The sequence below is a fragment of the Microcaecilia unicolor genome, chromosome 9 (genome assembly GCF_901765095.1).
Source record: "Microcaecilia unicolor chromosome 9, aMicUni1.1, whole genome shotgun sequence".
Taxonomy (NCBI): Eukaryota; Metazoa; Chordata; class Amphibia; order Gymnophiona; family Siphonopidae; genus Microcaecilia; species Microcaecilia unicolor.
In genome coordinates this window covers 43,301,343-43,320,985 of record NC_044039.1, presented here as the reverse complement: position 1 = coordinate 43,320,985, position 19,643 = coordinate 43,301,343, and the positions used below count along the sequence as shown (strand labels likewise).

The 19,643-nt window shown below is 40.1% G+C and overlaps 1 protein-coding gene across 1 annotated transcript in view; it reads left to right on the top strand.

Annotated features, from left to right (window-relative positions):
* The window catches only part of LOC115477824 (ELKS/Rab6-interacting/CAST family member 1-like), a 631,897-nt gene that overhangs the window by 493,884 nt on the left and 118,370 nt on the right, over nt 1-19,643 (top strand). The window contains exon 8 of the mRNA XM_030214916.1: nt 13,612-13,713. Within this exon, the coding sequence (XP_030070776.1) occupies nt 13,612-13,713 (102 nt within the window). The remainder of the gene's footprint in view (nt 1-13,611; nt 13,714-19,643) is intronic.

Here is a 19,643-nt window from a genome sequence, read left to right as displayed (position 1 = left end):
TTTGTCTTTTCTCCTCTCTCCTGTCTGTTCCCTCTCACTATTCCTGCCTCTGACATATTGATCATTCATTTGTAGCTCTTTTCTGCCTCTCTCTCACCCTTCTTTGTCTCCTTTTTACTTTTCAACTACCTATCAAATTTCCATCTTCTTCTTTCACCCACTAGCTCTCCCATTCCCCATCTTACTCCTCCCCATCTCTACTTCCTCTTTTATCTTTAATCTACTTCCCATTACCATATTTCTACCCTCTGTAATCACTATCTCTCATTCATTTCCTTGCCACCCCCTCCTCCCCCTCTTGGCCTCTCCCACAGGGTTCCACCATTCCCATCGTCTTCCTCCCTCCACCCTTCTAACCAGCATCTGATCCCCTCCCCACGCCACCCTGGTAGCCTTATATTCTCCTGCCCCTTCTCTCTTCATTCCTGTCCTCTCCTCCATGGCCCAGCATTCCCCCCCCCCTCACCACCTACTGTGTACCTCTCCCTCCCTCTCATCCACCCCCATGTCTATCTCCCCTCTCAGAAAGATCACCAGTTATTCATACACTACTCTATCATCTTAGCAAAAAAGGGAGAGATGAAGTACAGGACATCTCTTCCCTTTTTGCTAAGATGATAGAGTAGTGTATGAACAACTGGTGATCTTTCTGAACACACATAAATAATATTTTGGATCGGAATCAATTCATGTTTAAGGAACAGCATGACACCGAGACATTACTCATTTCTTTGTTGGATATTGTCAAAACAGGTTTTGACAAAGGTAAACATTTTTTATTGATCACACTAGATATTTCAGCAGTATTTGGCACCATAAATCATAAGGTTTTACTTAATCATTTACAGGTGATTGGTTTAGGTGTCACAGTTTTAGATTGACTTCATTCATTTTTCCAGGAAAGGAAATTCTGTGTAATTCAGGGTAGTAGATCATCTGAAATGGAGTGTGCAACTGGGGTGCCACAGGGATCCTGTCTTTCTGCTCTGTTATTTAACATATTTTTCTTCTACTTTGTAAGCTTTTACATTAGTTCTTCAGTTTAGAATCTGTGATGACGACATTCAGTTTTTGGTTAGCATTGATCTGTAGGGTGAAAATAAGTAATTAGGGCAATAATTATTCCCTGATAATACTTATTACAAGGTTCCCGCTCAGCCTAGGGGAAATATTATACAGGAACTTTGTTGCTGGCACCCTGCCAGTGTTTTGTTCCCCGCCAAAGAACCAGAGCCACGTCACAGATGATATTATTATAATTTATTGTAGGTAGAAAAATAGGAACACTCTGCAATAGCTTATATGCACTATAATATCTCTTACTGATATGCACACTAACAAAATATATTGTCTAACTACACTCTGATTATCCTGAGACTACGTACAGTAATGATTAGAACAGTACAAATGATATCCTAATGATCCTTATGAAAACTTATCACATCTTATGCAAAATACACATTAGCAGCTTTCCCTGACCAAAAGCTGACATAAACCAGTCATACTTAGATAAAACCACTGCCTAACCCCAGACTAGGAAATATATCTCTGTGATCTCACTCATCACGCTATCCTGATGACGGCTTCAGATGAGACCGGAGCAGAATCTCCCCAGACGCTATCTCAGCTGTCTGTGTCTTATGTAGTGCAGGTCTTACTCAGCAACCAAGCAGGTTTCCGTCTCTCTGTTGGTATTCAGAGCCAATATCTCTGCCACAGGTATTTGCACCAGTTATGCAGGTCACAAGGTTGGTATCATACAGTCTCTAGCTCACCCCGAGCCTTGCTGGATTTCTCAGGTCCTTCACAAGTACTCCTCCTCCGAGGGTCTCCGACTAACTTCTTTCCCACTCTCCCCGCGTTCTTCCAGACCTCCCGGTCAGGTGATAGCCCGGACCAATTAGCTTCTCGTACAGTCCAGTGCATGGGCAAGAAGAGTTCTTTGTTTTGTGACCTTGGAGATGGTAACTTCTGGTGCCATGAGTATGACTCCCTTCCCAGCGTCTCAGAGATAGAAGGGGGATGGTTGGAACACAGAATGTCCTTGGCTTCAGCAAGCCTGTCAGTGATTTTCCACAAGATGAAGCTAGATCTTGCTGACACAGAGATGAGCAGGTCAGAGGGTAGCAGCAGCCATCTTATTGTACCAAGATGTCATAGGCTTGTATAGGCCAAGACCAGCTCAGGCTAGATCACAGGGAAATACCCCTACAGATCAATCCATTATTCATTGTTTTGTGTTGTTACAGTTAATATCATTGGTCAGTAGACTGAAGTTAAATATTGCTAAAACCCAAATTTTATTTTTATCTGGAATGTTATCAGAGTTTTCTTCCCATTTTTTTATGGGTGGTATTACTATCCCAATTGTTTATAAAATTAGGAATTTATGCAGTATCAGGTTGCTAAGATTATTCAGCAAATCTTATTGAAATTGAGAATGATAAGGAGACTTAAGGATTTTGTAAATACAAATAATTTTAGGACAGTGGTTCAGAGCATGGTTTGTCCATACTTCGATTACTACAATGAACTGTTAATAGGAATTCCCAAAAGCTTTGTTAAAGCTTTACAGGTAGCATAGAATGCAACTGCAAGGATGATTAATGGATGTTCTAGATTGTCTCATATTACCCCAGTATTTAAAAAAACAACATGTTGGCTTCCAGTTCAGCAGCGAGTAAAGTTTAAAATATTATTGCTGGTTATTAAAGTACTGACTGTGTCTCAGTTACAGTTTCATCAAATTTGAAATGATATCAACTGCCAAGATCATTGAGATCAGCATATAAACTTTTATTTAGATGTGAATTCTCTGCAGTCAGGTTAGAAGATTTGTGATCAGGCCTAGGTTATGGAACTCCTTGCCTATGACTTCTAAGAAAACTTAAGACTGTGGGACAATTTAAAAGAGATTTGAAAACTTGATTTTTTTCAGCAGTCATTTGGAGCAGAGTGAAACAAAATACAGTAACCAAGAGGGAACTTGATGGAAGAGCTAGATTGAATTTTGTTTATGAAGAGTTTGATATTATATTATGTTTTTAGAATGTTTTTATTGTTGGGTTTCTGTTTTGTATATTTGAATATTTTTTTTAATTCATATGTGTTTATTATACATGTAAATGGTACTCCACTAAGAAAACTCTGAGCCCGAGTGGATTGAAGGAGGGCTTGCACAAATAGGGTGGGGCTGCAGGGGGAAGTAATTTCTCCCCCCCCCCCCCCAAAAAAAAAAAAAGAGATAGGGCTAAGGTGACGAGGAAGGTCAGGGAGAAGAGGAGCAGGGGGTGGCCAGGAGGAAAGGGCCCAGTAGACTAAGGACTTAAGGACAAATCAAGGAAGAAGTATGGGAGATTTAAAATTTAAAAAAGATCACACCAGCGCCAGATCTCCAGGTGGCACCAGCACATGCAGCTGCTTACCTGCACCACCTTCAATGCTGCCACCCCAGTGTGCTGAGCTCTCAACACATGCTTTTTGATAGAGCCTGTTTGCCGGCATCCCATATGGTGTAGGGGAGATGAAAGGCAAGGCAGCATATTTGTAGGTGCCAGCTCTTCAACATTTCTCCTGGGAGCCGGCCTCCGGTGCCTATGTGCCTCACCGGCTGCATCTCTAGCTGATACCACTGCTTGGCAGGACCTGTGGGGGAGCAATAGGGAGCTTTTCTTAGACTCGACACCATGGGTTGCGCTTTCCTGCCCTCATGCCACACTTGTTTTGGTGCTTCATTGCCCATGGTTAGGAGAGGGTGGAAGAGTCACCGCTAGGAGAGCCTGGGTTACCGCGTGCGGGTAGGGGCTTCACGTTTGATTTTGTTTCCTTGTGAGTACTACTTACGGTCCTTCAACACCCAGATTTCTAGCGCCACCCATGCCCCTGGTCACCCTCCAATCTCATTGGTTGGTAGTTAATAGAATCTACCAGTTAGATGGGAACCCCATCAATGTTAGGAGTGAAAGAAGGATGGGAGCGGAGGCCAGTGAACCAGATTGCTGAAGGTTTCTGCTGGTTAAGGTGAAGGCGATGAGAAGTAAGCCAAGAAGAAACTCTGTCAAGACACCTTTGCGGAGGACTGAGGTTAGGATGAGAAGGGTCCTGGGGGGTAACTAAGAGGATATCATAAGCATAAATGTAACATTTAATGTGAGATTCCTAGATAACAGATCCAAAGGAACTAAAAAAAAAACATTAAAAAGCAAGAGGGAAAGAACAGAACCCTGAGGAACACCACAACTAAGAGGCACTGGGTCTGAAAGGAAAGACAGGAAGGGTGCCTGAAAAGAACAACCAGTGAGAAAGTGCCACAGAGACCCACAGAAGACAATCTGGATAGCAAAAGGGAGAGACTGACCAAATCAAAGGTGGAAGAAATGTCAGAAAATTCTTTTAGTAATGTAAGAAAACTCTTTTTCATGGAGAGGGTGGTGGATACCAGGAATGACCCTCCGAGGGAAGTGGTAGAAAAAAAACCTGGCAGAATTCAAAAAGGATTGCATATGTGTTTGCATGTCAAATAGTGCTTAGATTGCAACTCTGGCTGCATCAACTAAGGCTGGTGCTGTGCTGGCTTGTAAGGTCTGAGTCCCACATATGGCGATCCAGTTTAGGATGGGCTGGAGAGAGCTTTGACGGAAACTCCAGTGGTTTGGAGCATGAGGACAGTGCTGGGCAGACGTTTATGGTCTTTGTCCCGCAAATGACAAATTTGGATAGGCTGGAGTGGGCTTTGACAGCATCTCTAGTAGTTGGAACATGAGGACAGAGCCGGATGGACTTCTATGATCTATGTCCAAGAAACACAAAAGAAAAACCATGATCAAGTATATAATATCACATTCATTGTTGATTTAAGTCTTGAATTGATAATGAATGTGATTATTGGGTAGACTGGATGGACTATTCAGGTCTTTATCTGCTGTCAGTTACTATGTTATGTCACTTACACAGGTATAAGTCAAGATCTGTAATCACTATCTGACCAGGGAAAAGAAAACAGTAGGTATTTTGGCCACAGGTAGTGTGTGTTTGTTACTACTAAGATAAAAAAGAGATATCAAGATCACTAAGTTCAACAACAAAAAAAGATGGACAGATCTAAATGTGAAATACAAGTAAGCTGCAAAAATTAAAGGCATATCCCCGAAGAAGCCAGATATTCAGGTGAAACGGGGCCCATTGGAGCTTTCAAAGATAAGTGCAAGCTGATTTTGATTTGCATTTTGAATAAAAGATATTGATTAAAATTAATAAAGAAAAATAAATAAAACTAAAGTGTTTTTGGATCAATGAATGATATCCAACCACAGTATACACTGAAGCACTAGCAATTTGCAAAACATCAACAGTGGTTGTTTCTGAGGTCCTTTCCCTTTATAACTAAAATAGTTACTGCTCTTTTGACAAGACCTAGTTTTTTTGTGTGTGTGTTTGTTCCATTTGATATCTGACTAGTGTTCATTCTTACATTTGCATTTAAAGAACTTTGATTCTGTATCATTCTAAACACTTATATATAACTTCTTCAATCTTAGTTATTCCTGTTTTTATATTTCATTCTTGTAAATAAACCTTTCTTTGTTGTTTTGATTAGTTACGTGTGTTGTATAGTTTATCAGTATATCTAGAGAGTTTAGAATGAAGATCAGCTAAATAAAAGTTGTACTAATTATTCCAGAGGGATATACAAAGTTTATCATATGTCATATTATATCTTATTTTTCATATCTTATCTCACACTGTCCAGGAGTGGTCAGTGTGATTACTGATTACTCCTACAAGACAATGATTCAGAACACAAAAGCAAGTCTACTTCTGAATGGCTGAGGAGAAACAAACATGCCTGTGTTTACAAAGGCATGCTATAGGCATGTTAGCATTTTTAAAGCATGTTAAACGCTAATGCATGTCAAAAGCTAACACACCAATAGAAGTGTATTGGCGCATTAGCGTTTAACACGCCTTAACTTTAAAGATGCGTTAAAAACGCTAACGCGCCTTAGTAAACATATAGCTTAAAGTTTTAGATTGGCCTAGTCAAAGTCCTCACTTGAACCCAGTTAGAGATGCTGTGACAGGACCTGGAGTTCCTGCACAAATACCTATGAATGCATCTGAATTAAAGCAGTTATGCAAAGAAGAGTGATATGCAACAGTGATGTGAAATACTTATGTCAATTATAGGAACCTTTGGTTGTCATTATTTCTGCTAAAGTTGTTGGAATCAGTTACTAAGTTTAGGGGACAGTTATTTTTTTCACAAGGGTATAAAGGTGTTGGACAACGGCGTTCGTTAAATAAATGAAGTAATAATTTAAAAAACTGTTATATGTTTACTCTGGTTCCCTTTGTCTAATATTACATTCAGTGTGACATATATGCAATAATAGGGGACATCAAAAGGGGTGAACCTTATTCAAATCACTGTAATTTAAAATGGAAAAACTTGGATATTTAAAGCCTATTTTATAAAGAAAAATATTGTACTTAGCTGAATCCACAGCATAATTTAAGGCATGATCACTTGCACTAGACCAAGGGCTGATGTAAACGTTCGCATTTAGGTAATAGCAAGAATGCACATATACTCTGCCCAAAATCTGCCCCTTTGTACACCCACAATAAAAAGTGTGCACTGTGTCAACAAGGTGCATGTGTTTCCACCAGTCAGTACTTTATAGGTTATTTACCAATGGAAGTCCCTCTTAGATGCACAAATGATTAAATTACTGGCATTTATGCATGTTCTTGCCACCTAAAACTAGGCAACGCCTTTATAAAATTACTCCCTTTTTGTTTAGTATTGCTATCATCAAAGCGAACAGACTCTTTATCATATTATGGTACATATAGAATGAGTGTATGTTCTCTGATTTGAGAACCTATTGTACCAGACTAAACTTTCCGCAAGCATGTATACTTATATGAACTACTTTCTGCTAAAGATAGAGAGCCATCACTAATATTTTCCTTTATTTTTAGAGCTGGAGGTTTATTTTTTCATAGGCAAATTCCTTTTGTATAGGGTCATATAGTCCTTGAAAATCACTGGCTGAAACGTGTAATTTGCTAATATTAGGCTTTGCAAAAGTGAACTCTTAAGAAAACATAAACAAATTCAAATACGATTCATCCAAACTTTAAGGCATGTTGGCATTACATGTGATCTCTCTTATGCATGTTGGGCAGCTTCCTTATTCTTTAGGATTCCAGCTCATTTGCAGCTTGCCCTAACTAGGTCTATGGTGCCATGAGTCTGAAGTTTTAGCTTCCCTGGGGATCATTCCTATACCCCTCCCTCTTGCCAGTCCTACTCACTGCAATTCATCCATTGCAGCTGCATCTCTCTGACTGAAACAGAGACTAAGTTAATGCCGTACAATGGCATATTTAAGACGGGTCATAGATGTCGCTCTTGAACAGTGACCAGAACTCTTTGGCTGTGAAGTCTGCCTCTGAGTTTAGTGTTAGGGTTGTCAGACCGCTAGGAAATATTGTGTCTGCCTTGTTAGTTCACTTGAATATGAATACTAAGGGTCAGAAAATAAGCTACATTAACCATACATATGTGACTAGATTTCAAAATTATACTTCCTTCCTTCATTAGGTCAGTGAAGAAACAGCAGAGTTAGCCTGGTTGAAAAGCACCAGAAGTCAGCTATGACTAAACCTCATGCTTTACTGACTTTGTACTGTTTAAGTGCACTGTGACTAGTTTGTTTCTTCACTGACCTGATAAATTGAGCATAGCTCTCAAAATCTTGTCACAAATCTACTGAGTTACAGCTTGCTTGGTGACCTTGAGAAACACTGCTCTACACTGTAATGTTAGTTTATTCTCATAGCATTATACATCTGTGATATCTTTGATACAACAAAACTTGGGTATTGTCACTCAGTAATAAGTGATTTTCTGTCCCTCCGTAGATTTCCTTCAGAAAATAATATTCATTTTTGGAATTTGTTTTTCATAATGCTAACTCATAGCATAACTTGATGCCTGAGAATGTTTGAAAAAGTTCATAACCCACAAATAAGAGGTTAAAAAAAATAATCCTGCTACTCCAGACCTTTAAACCAGCATAATAAGTCCAATAAAATAATGTGAAAAGAAAGGCTGTCATAAATGATGTCCAAGCTTCATCAGAGAGTTAAAAGAAAAAAACTCCAGAGCAAATAGTTCAGGGCTTCTTACCTATTCTTTGAGGCACACATTGCCAGTCAGATTTTCAGGATTACCACAGTGAATATGCATGAGATAATGGAGGCTCCCTGTATGCAAATCTCTCGCATGCATTTTTATTATGGTAATCCTGAAAACCTGTCTGGCTAGGTGTGCCTGCAGGAGAGGGTTGAGAAGCACTGCAATAGATTACCACATAATCAGTCTGTCATCTTCCTTCTTCTTTTCCATTCCACTAAGGCTCCATTTTTGTTTGTCCAAAGCATGTTTGAATTTCTTCACTCTTTTGGCTTCCACCACTATCTCTCAAAGTACCCACATGTCCACCACCCTCCCATGTTCCTTTTCAGCTTCCCTCCCATTCCAGTACTAGCTAAAATTACCTGAAATTGGTGAATTTGTGTTCACCTGTACTGCAATTTCATTTTTGTTTTATCCCCACATATATTCTGCTATTTAAGACCTTTTGTTGAGCCAGCTTGAAACTCTGCCATGTACAGCCTTTGGTAAGTCTTTCATGTGTACTGTGATCCCCCTGTGAAAGAGAAAGCAGGATATAGTACTCTTCAATGCTGCTTCTGTAGGTATTGACATAACAGCACTATTTGGTTCAATTCAGCCAGAAGCTGAAAAGAAATCTTTAGTTGCACTTGCATTTTGAAGATGCAGTAGCCTGAGCCAATAATGATAGCTAATATTTATAGGTTTTTGCTTGATATTACAGAACGCTAACCATTAAATCATTTGTATCAGGAAACATCTTGACTATAACTCGGCAGTCCTCTGTGGTGGAGAGATTAAATACATTAAAATCTGAATTCCAGTATGCCACTCGTAGCTTTTTTTTTTTGTTACATTTGTACCCCGCGCTTTCCCATTCATGGCAGGCTCAATGCGGCTTACATGGGGCAATGGAGGGTTAAGTGACTTGCCCAGAGTCACAAGGAGCTGCCTGTACCTGAAGTGGGAATCGAACTCAGTTCCTCAGTTCCCCAGGACCAAAGTCCACCACCCTAACCACTAGGCCACTCCTCCCTTCCCTCCCCCCCCCCCACCTGTTTTTATAAAAATATAAAATGGGTATCGAAAATCCTAAAATGCTATTTGGCATGACATTCTGAAAGGTGTTATGCAGTCTGAATTGATTGATTGTCTGAAAAAAAAGAGTTGTCTCATTTATACAGATGAATCCTTCTGAAAGGATGTGGTTTATATACTTTTAAAATGTTTATAGTGAGGGGAAGGAAAACAAAGCCATTGTTTGTCGTGCATTAAAAATTGGTTCATAATACTGAATGGAAACGTTCTAGAATTGTATAACTGTACACCTGTTGGAAAATTTGTTTTAATTTGTCCTGGCTTTTTTCCATTGGATTACTGCAACATCTTCCCTTTTTGCTTGAATAATGTCTGATTTAAATGACTTAACCGTTAAACCAGCAGTGCTGGCAAAAAATATATATAATTTGGACTTTACCATTACCGATTACTTACTTTTCTGCACTTATAGTGTAGGCAGTTTTCAACAAAACACTTTTTACTTGTGTAACTTAGACACAAGGAGGATAATTTTTTGTGTTAATGTGATTATTCTGGGAAGTTTCAGAATACCGCAGCCAGGCTCATATTTGGAAAAACTAAATACGAAAGCACGAAACCCTTAAGAGAGAAACTACACTGGCTCCCTCTCAAGGAACGCATTGAGTTTAAAATCTGCACGACCGTACACAAAATCATACACGCAGATGCCCCACTCTACATGTTAAACCTAGTGGACCTGCCACCCAGAAATGCCAAAAGATCAGCCCGCAAATTCCTCAATCTGAACTTCCCCAGCTGCAAAGGACTTAAATATAAGCAGGCATACGCCACTACCTTCTCGTACAGAAGTACACAGCTATGGAACGCACTACCCACAACCTTGAAAACCATGGATAATCTAACCAACTTTCGCAAATCTTTGAAGACACATCTCTTCAACAAAGCTTACAAAAAGAACCCTTAATGACTTAACCCCACCCAACCCACTTAAGGATTAAAATACACCTCTTACACCACCATACCTAATCACTTACCTCTCTAATCCCTCATACATCTTCTGAATACTACCGATTGTATCTTAGATCCTGTCATGACTATGTCATAACAACACTCTGTAAGCCACATTGAGCCTGCAAATAGGTGGGATAATGTGGGGTACAAATGCAATAAATAATAATAATAATAATTGAATCATCCTAAGTTTAATTATCAAACTCACTAAGTGGAGTTGGAGGAGGTAAAGAGCTGTGGACCTGAAAGTTAATTTGATTTGAGGGAGGTGCCTCTTATACCCCTGCTTCAGCCCTGTTTAGGCCCTGAACCAGACTCAACTTATGTGCTCTCTCAGAGTAGCTCCCTAGTTTACACCTGGTAAACTGAATTGTTAAGCATCTTAAAACCTATAAATGGCCTATTGATATTGCCAAACATTCACTTTGCTGCACAGCTTTGTAAAGGGGGGGGGGGCTTAATTATCTTCCCAAGGGGTAATTCCCTTTGGAGTGCCCCTTTGGAAGCATGTAGACCTCTCTGCAGATCACCTTATAGGAGCAGCTTGTGGTGATGTCAGCAGGAGGTTTAAGGTCAAAACACTCATTGAACTGGATAGCTTAATAGCAAGCAAGTAGGCAGGCTTCAGAAAATCTTTCAGAGGGGAGAGAGATGGCATACACAGCTTCACATCATTCTGGTAGATTTTATGAGAAAACATTGAGAGTAGCATACACTGAATGACAGAATACTAAAACTATCAGATCTACATGAAAGCACTAGGAGTCACTCACATGGTATGCCAGTTGCAACCCTAAAAGACAGTGGTTATACTCTGAAAGGTTAAATGAGGTATATTTTTATTTTTTTATTTTTGTTACATTTGTACCCCGCGCTTTCCCACTCATGGCAGGCTCAATGCGGCTTACATGGGGCAATGGAGGAGAAAATATGGAGAATAAAAATATGGGAGAAGGAGGATTGAATGTTGGGTTCCATATGGGAATTTGAATGCATATCTACCCAAAGGGAGCAAATCACTGCTGGGCAGACTGGATGGGCATTTTGGCATTTATCTGCCATCATTTCTATACTACCACAAGGAAATAAGAGAGAAAATCAAAACCTGGATGTGATCGAAGTCTCTCTAGAAATGTTGTGGCAGCTATGTACACACTAAAAGCAATTTGAAGTAGAGGGGGTGAGAGCTGAAAACAGCTTCTGTAAATCTGCTCAGTATCTAGCCATTATAGCTTGATGATAGTTTTTCTTTTGCAGGGCTAAATAAGATGGATATGAAAGAAAGGGCATGTTCACCCAACATATCAATCTATCAATTATAATAAAAAAACTGGAAAATATGTTAACAGTCTATTTATCAAGCTCCCTCATGTTCTACAACTTTGCAGAGTTTGCCTACTATTCCAGAATCTGCTTTATGCCACAGCGTCTTTTGAATTACATTTTTGTTAATTTGCTTTCTACTTCTAACTATTATCAACTAAAATGAGTTCAAACTAAAAAGGTTTCTTCTGGAGAAACATGATCTTACAAAATGCCTCTGGAAGGATTAGTATTGATATAAAATATTCACAAAAGGAGCTGTTGTAGATTAATTCAAGATGAGTTTATTCCCTGGCATTAACAATGTATTATTCATATAAACAATTGCTTTGGTCCATATTTTCCACAATCATATTGATATAAACATATTGAGGAGGCAGGCTAATTATGATCATCTTAACAGGATGCAGGAACCTTCTACAAGGGTCCAAAAGGAAGTAGATAAGTGGAAAATAGGATATATAAGTAAGTGAGTTTTTTAAATATATGAGCCAACATGAATACCAAACTTTTAACATTGAATGGATTGTGGCCATGCCAAACTAGTTTGTTATTACTGGGAATTTGTATTTGAACAGTCGTTTGAGCATTGCTCTTCATCTATCGTATACAAGAAGTAATATCTGAAGGAGAGAGAGAAGCGGAGAGTTCATTTGATTTCTCCACAATGGCCTTGTTTTCCCTGAGTGCCCCTTTTGCCCCTTGGTCATCTAGCGGTCCAACTGATTCTTTTGCCATCTTCTTGCTTCTAATATACCTGAAAAGGTTTTTACTGTGTGTTTTTAGCCCCAACATAATCTTATTTTCAAGGTCTCTCTTTCCTGTCCTTACCAGCGCTTTGCATTTGACTTGCCATTCCTTATGGTATTATTTTCAATCAGATCCTCTTTCTGAAAGATTTTGTTTTGGCTCTAATAGCTTCCTTCACCTCACTTTTTAACCATGCCAGCTGTCATTTGGCCTTCCTTCCTCCTCTTTTAATACATAGAATATATCTTCTCTGGGCTTCCATGATGGAATTTTTGAATAACTAGTAAAAAATAATATGGAAGACAAAAATTGTACAATTACCAAACCAAAAGACCTTTTTTGTCTGTACGGATTGGGAGAGAGAGAGACAAATCCTATGTAAGTGGCCGCTCTTCACTTTAAAAGGCTGGAAGAGTTGTTATAGATTAAAAGAAAATTCCCATCATATAAGTTTTGCTGGGCATGCCCTTCTATCCTTTGGAACTGATATATAAGCATTTGATGTTACCATTTTGTAGATTGTGTTAATAGGACACTGTTCCGGAACTTTGTGTAACCTTTATTAGTACATAAGTACATAAGTAATGCCACACTGGAAAAAGACCAAGGGTCCATCGAGCCCAACATCCTGTCCACGACAGCGGCCAATCCAGGCCAAGGGCACCTGGCAAGCTTCCCAAACGTACAAACATTCTATACATGTTATTCCTGAAATTGTGGATTTTTCCCAAGTCCATTTAGTAGTGGTTTATGGACTTGTCCTTTAGGAAACCGTCTAACCCCTTTTTAAACTCTGCTAAGCTAACCGCCTTCACCATCAGTGAAATAACGTTTTTCAGCAGTGAGGTTTTCTCTCTTAAAGTTTTATAGAAAGTTGTTTATCATTGTGGTTTTTGCATCTCGATTGAGCCCATGATAGAAGCCTAAATAAGGCTGAGGAAAGCCAGTGCAGGCCATGTGCCTGAGCACAACTTTGGGCAGTTGAAGCTGATTTATTTAAGATTTATTTCATTGGAGCAGTGCCTTTTCTCCCAATCTGTACAGGCAAAAAAAAGTTGGGAGAAAAAAAGTGTAATCATTCTCATCTGCATGGAACAGCCTCCATACATCAATCATAGCTAGATCCCTGATCAGAAGGTTGACCCCCCCCCCCCCCAACCCATCATAGGCCCTGCCTGAAAGAAGAGCAATTAATTAACCTGTTAAAACCCTTGAAAGCATGCACCAATATAAAGAAAGGTGCTAGAACAATCTGAGTACTGTGAAAACTATTAAAAGTTACACATTTTTTTCTTTTATAGACTCAGAACCGAATGAAGCTGATGGCAGATAACTATGAGGATGATCATCTCAAATCTTCATCCCATTTTGACCAAACCAACCATAAACCCTCCCCAGACCAGGTAGGTTCTTTTATTTTTTTCCTTCGTTCATTTTTTTAAGGGTTCTGAAGTCTGTGTAATCTCTTTAGTTATGTGGATATTTTGTGTGCCTTATCACTGATGAAGAAATAAGTTATTCAATCAGGAGAACATTGGATTCTTTGTATCTTATGTCTTTTATTGAACTAAAGTAAGAATAGTACCAAAGATGATGATGATATACATGAGCTTTTGCAACCACACAAAATGTTTAGTATCTAAAGATGGGACGTAAGTGGGTTACTGGTCTCTAAATCTCATGTGCTGCAACAGTTTATAGATTATTCTTATCTCAATCTTCAAAGAATCCATTTTATCTGGGACCAATATGGCTACAGTAGAATCAGGTGGAAAATCAATTCTACACTGGGAATGTTTTGTTTTTTAATAGAAAAGAAATGCATAACTGCTAACATTCGTTTTAATTTCCATTTTGTTATAAATATAGAACTATTCGTATTATATATTTCATTGCTCACATGAGCAATTTGAAACTAGCAGTACCAAAAATGTAGATAAAAAAAACTATAACTGATACTCAGAATATAAAGCGATGTTGCTTTGCAGACCTAATTGGCAGAAGAAATAGTAGTTCTGTTCTTTGTTGTCTATTTCAGGTGTAGATAATTGTTAGGAATTGAGGTATAGTGTGATGATATTTTGTCCCTGCTACTGGAGAGCTCCTGAGCTATTCATATCATTCCTGTAATGCCCCAGTGTTCTTGATGATACAAAATTAAGTGGAGTTGGGTTATTAAGACAATATTTTATAGCAATTGAACGTCAGTGTGCAGAAAGCTATGAGTGATTTCAACAACTCTTTCCTGTTTGTACAAAGCAGAATCTCAGTTTTGCTCAGTTAGCTATTTCCTAGATTCAGTCTTCTAGACAAAGTACCATCTGCATACTATGCAGAAAGGGAAGCCATCTTCTGTCCAGTATGAATGGCATAAATCTGATTAGTAGACAAAAAAGCAAGGAACCACACCAGATGATGGAGAGACTGTATGTCACGTCAATCAGTCTTTATTAGAAGTTGCAGTCTATGATGACAGCTTATATTACAAATTAGAGTCAATTCGTGGCACAGAAGACTTGGCACGGCCATGTGAACAGTTATAAATCTCACAGGCAGTAAAAGCCTTGTTGAAAACCTCAAAGTAACAACCTCACAGAGCCAATGAAGTCAAGCTTGGCTGTACCGCTATAGTATATACCATTTCAACATAGTCTTTGGTATCATTCCTCACTTTTTTGTGTATGTCTCACCATTAGGGTTACCATTCGTCCGGATTTCCCCGGACATGTCCTCTTTTTGAGGGCATGTCCGGGGCGTCCGGCGGATTTTGCCTGCACCCACGTTTGTCCGGATTTCTGGACAAACGTCGGCGCGGGTGCGGGCGATCGGCGCCGTGGTAACCCTACTCCCGTCCCCTCCCCTTCCTTACCATGTTCCCTGGTGGTCTAGTGACATCTTCGAGGCAGGAAAGAGCCCCCTCTTTCCTGCCTGGAGCGCTGCCTCCCCTGTCTATCATCCTCCTCGGTCTGGCTGGGGATTCAAAATGGCCGCCGAGAGTTGAACTCTCGCGAGGCCACTTCAACTCTCGGTGGCCATTTTGAATCTCCAGCCAGACCGAGGAGGATGCAGCAGGCAAGGACAGGCAGCGCTCCGGGCAGGAAAGAGGGGGCTCTTTCCTGCCCCGAAGAGAAGACCCTACTAGACCACCAGGGCTAGATAGTAAGTGAGGGGGGGAACCATGTGACGGGGGGCGGGGAATAGAGGGGCGGAACGAGGACCCGAAGGGGGCGTGGCGGGGGCGGGTTATGAGGCGGGGGCGGGGTAGGGGGCGTGACATGTGTCCTCTTTTTCAGAGGACACAAAATGGTAACCCTACTCACCATCATGGAGACCACATCCTTCTTTTGTTTGTCAGTAAATCTGATTCGTCCAAAGACAGTAAGCAAGTTGCCTGTGGTTATTATCAAACATCACTTAGCCTTGGGCAGTATACCTAGGGATGTGTTGTCTTAGAGCTTTGATATTGATATTTGAATGAGAATTTATATTTCTCTACCTGCAACTTGAATTGCTATGTAAAAATAACTAACATTAGTAGTTGTTGAGGACCAGAATACTGGAAGGAAGTACCTGTTACGATTGTGGCCATGACCTCTCCCAGACTTACCTTATTCTGGTGGTCAGCTTCTGTGCTGGCTTCTGTTTCTTCTTTCTGTGTTGCTAGAGCTAGCTCTGTCTCTCTGTGCTGGCTGCTTCCAGCAGCATGACTCTAATTGCTCTGCTACACTGCAGCTGTGGGGGTTAGCCTGAGTTAGCTCTAGCTCTGTTTCAGTATGCTGCCTGCCTGTGTCTGGTAGTGGTGACATCATCAGGCAGGGCCTTGATAAGGAAGTGGTGTTCTTTCCTTCAGGGCCATTGCAACGTTTGCTTAATCGTTTGCTTTAGGTAGGGTGGTGCAGTGTGCACTTCTGACTTTGTGTCTAGTTTCCCTGCTTGCTTTTGCTAAAGGTCCAGGTTAGTGTTAGTGCGGTGGGCACTTGTGACTGTGTGTTTAGCTTTCCTGCTTTTCCCTTGTGGTTCCCCTGCTTTTCCCTCTTGGTGCTTTGGAAGCTCTGTTGCTGATAGAAGTACTTCAGGGTTTGGTGTTGTTAGGAACACTGCAGATTTTGCTGTTAGAAGTACTTCTGGTGTTTGTGCTGTTAGGAGCATTGCAATCTTTGCTGTTTGTGTTTGGTGCTTTGGAAGCACTTTTGGCTTACATGTTTAGCTCCCCTGGTTTTTCCCTTGTGGCTCCCCTGTCTTCCCTTTTAGTGCTAGGAGCTCTTCTGTTGTTTGGTGCTTGGAGCACCTTAGTTAGTTTAGGGTTGTAGAGCTGCAGCTTGGTGCTCAGAGCACCTGTGTTAGGTTAGTGCTGTGGAGCACTGCTGTAGTTTGGTGCTTAGGAAGCACTTTTGTTAACTTACGTGTTTAGGTGCCCTGCTCTTTCCCTGTGGCTCCCCTGCTTACCCTAGTAGTGCTTAGGGGCACTCCTGTTAGTATAGGGCTTTGGAAGTCCTTCTGTTGTGTAGTGCTTAGTAGCACTGCTGTTAATGTAGCGCTTAGTAGCGCTGCTGTTAGTTTAGTGCTTAGGTCTGTTAGTTTACTGTTAGGAACACTTGATTTAGGGCTTGGGAGCACTTTGTCAGTTTAGGCTTTAGGAGCACTTCTGTTTCCAGCTTGTTCTAGTCCTGATCCCTGTGTCATCCGGTATCCGGTAAGTCCTGCCGGCCACTCGAACCCAAGGGCTCAACCCTTGGGGGGCAGTGGCTAAGTGCAGGTGAAGCTGTACGGACCAGTCCAGTGTGTTCCAGTACAGTGCTCCAGTCCGGTGTGTTCCAGTACAGTGCTCCAGTCCAGTGCGGACCAGTCCGGTGTCCTCCAGTCCAGAGGATTCCAGTCCAGGTGTTCCAGCTCGCTGGGCGGCGCCTGCAGTCCTTGCCGGTGTGCTTGCCCAGTGTTGGTGGGTGGGTTTTGCCTGCTGCTGTCGCTCCTCGTCAGCTGCCCAAGGGCTCACGTTTGCTCCGGGCTCTGAACCTGAGAACCTGACAGTACCTTATCTGAGACTATTGTACAGACAGCTTTTAGAGCACCGGAAAGAGATAAATAGAATTCTATCATGATAGAACACAGTATTAATAAAAATGAAGAAAGCCAGTTGGAGAAATATAAATTTTTATTCTTATTAAAATCTGAAATCAACACAAAACTTATATTGACAAGTAAAAATAATTATCATCTTCCCTTTACCTAAATGTTCCTGTAAAGTCTTATAAATGGTTCTCTTTCCCTCTGTAAGAGTTATCAGTATTGCAAATAGTAGTGGTCTCTTAGGGACACTTTTACTAAGTTTCTGTAAGCGCTAGCCCGTGCTTACCGGAAGTTAAAATGCCTTACCATGGGATGCACCATCTTGCGCTAAGTTCCATATCAGCATGCACTAACCACTCACTAAAATGTATCTTTTAATTTTTGTTGGAGGAGGTGTGTCTGTATGGGTAGAGAGTAAATGTTGCACTAATCAGTTAGCGCAGGATTACCATGCGAGCCCTTAGTGCCTACAAAATAGGTGTTGGTAAGTGCTCACATGGTAATTTATTTAATGGCCGTGTGCTAATTGCAACATTAGCACATAGTCATTAATAGAAAAATTTTTAAGATTTGCCATTTCCAGCTATGGTAAAAATTGCCTTAAGTAGTGGGAAAACATGTATAAGTGCACTCTAAGGCCACTTTTTACTACAGCTTAGTAAAGGGCCCCTTAGTTTTCATGTTTTTCTAGGGTGGGGGATGTTCATTTTTCATTTTTGTGGGCTGTAAAATGTGTGCTTCTAATGGGATTGATGATGCAGAGCACAGCACTGAAGTGATAATATGAGATGGGGTGGATCCTCAAAAACTCAGAGAGGCAAGGGCTCGGATTCACACAAATTTTATCTATGGTATGCACAGTAGCAAATTAATACAATACAGCTTTTTTTTTTTTAATGAGTCACTTTAAATGGTGTATTGGGTCTTCTCTTTTGAAGCTGAAGACTGAAAAAGAGCCATATGAGTGTTCTTGTTTCTTAATTTTGATATAGTTTTCTGGGTACTAAGAATATTGTCTTTTTCTTTACATGATGTTTGGTTGTTGTTTAATGTTAAACTTGAATAAATAAAAAAACAATTACAAATAGGTCACTTTGAAAGGTCAAACATTCATAGCTGATCCTTTTGAAGCGGTAAAGTGGCAAGGATTAAAGGTAGAGATCTGTGCTGATTCCAACTTTTACCTCTTTGGTGTCTATACTGCTGTCTATATTTATGATACTAACCAATAATTTATTTCATTTCTATGCTGCGCTGGGATTCCCTTTTCTTATCTGTCAACCAATAGGATGATGAGGAGGGTATTTGGGCATAGCCAAACAGATGCTCTTAGTTCAGCCATTTTGTTCAGAACGGTGAGAACCAGTTTTCATTAACAGTAAAAATGTTTTCCACCATCCTGTTGCATGTCTTGCTCCTGGGTGTTTTTAATGTTTCTTTGCATTATGCTTATGGGTTTGTTTGGTTTTTTTTTAACCTATTCGTTATTCAATTCTGTGTATTTGGAATCACTTTTTTTTTGTTATTGTTATGATCAATGGGGAGTACTTTCAAGGCAAGTAATTAAGTTAGTACCCAAACAATCCTAGAAAAGTAGAAATTTATATTGCCAGCCTACAAGTGGAAAATTCTATTGTCTTTATAAAGCATATCTGTTGTTAATTCAACATTTTTAACTGTCAGCTGCATCTGGTCTGACATTGATCTTTTCATAGATTCCATATTTTAGGTGTTCCCAAAACAGCCCTCGTATATTGTGCAGGAGTTTTCTCAACAACAAAGGGGTCATTAAATACACTCTAAAATATTTACCAATGTCATATTTTTATCTGAAATGCTTAAGTTATTAGAACTAAAACAAAGATTGGGGGAAACAGTCCTGCCAAAACTTTTGACTAGCCTTCCAAATTTCCAGAATTCTAAGAATGCAGTGAGGTTTACATAATATAATCCTTTTGGGTCAACTCTAGAAATTGAGATGAATGGCATTAGCTCTGAAATTCATAACCATCACCAATTAATTATATACCTCAAATGGGAAAGCACAGGGCAAGAATTTTTCAGTGCTAGAAAACTATACAAGACTATGCTTGCTTGTTTTCTCTTTGTTGGCTGCAATGTTATCCAGCTACTGGTGCAGAAACTGCTGGTTAGAAATCTTTTAAATAAATGAATATAGTGGACTGAACACCTTCCCTCTATTTCCAGTTTATCTTCTGAAAGAAGGAACCCATCAAGGGCAGAACTTTAATTTCATGCCTTGGGT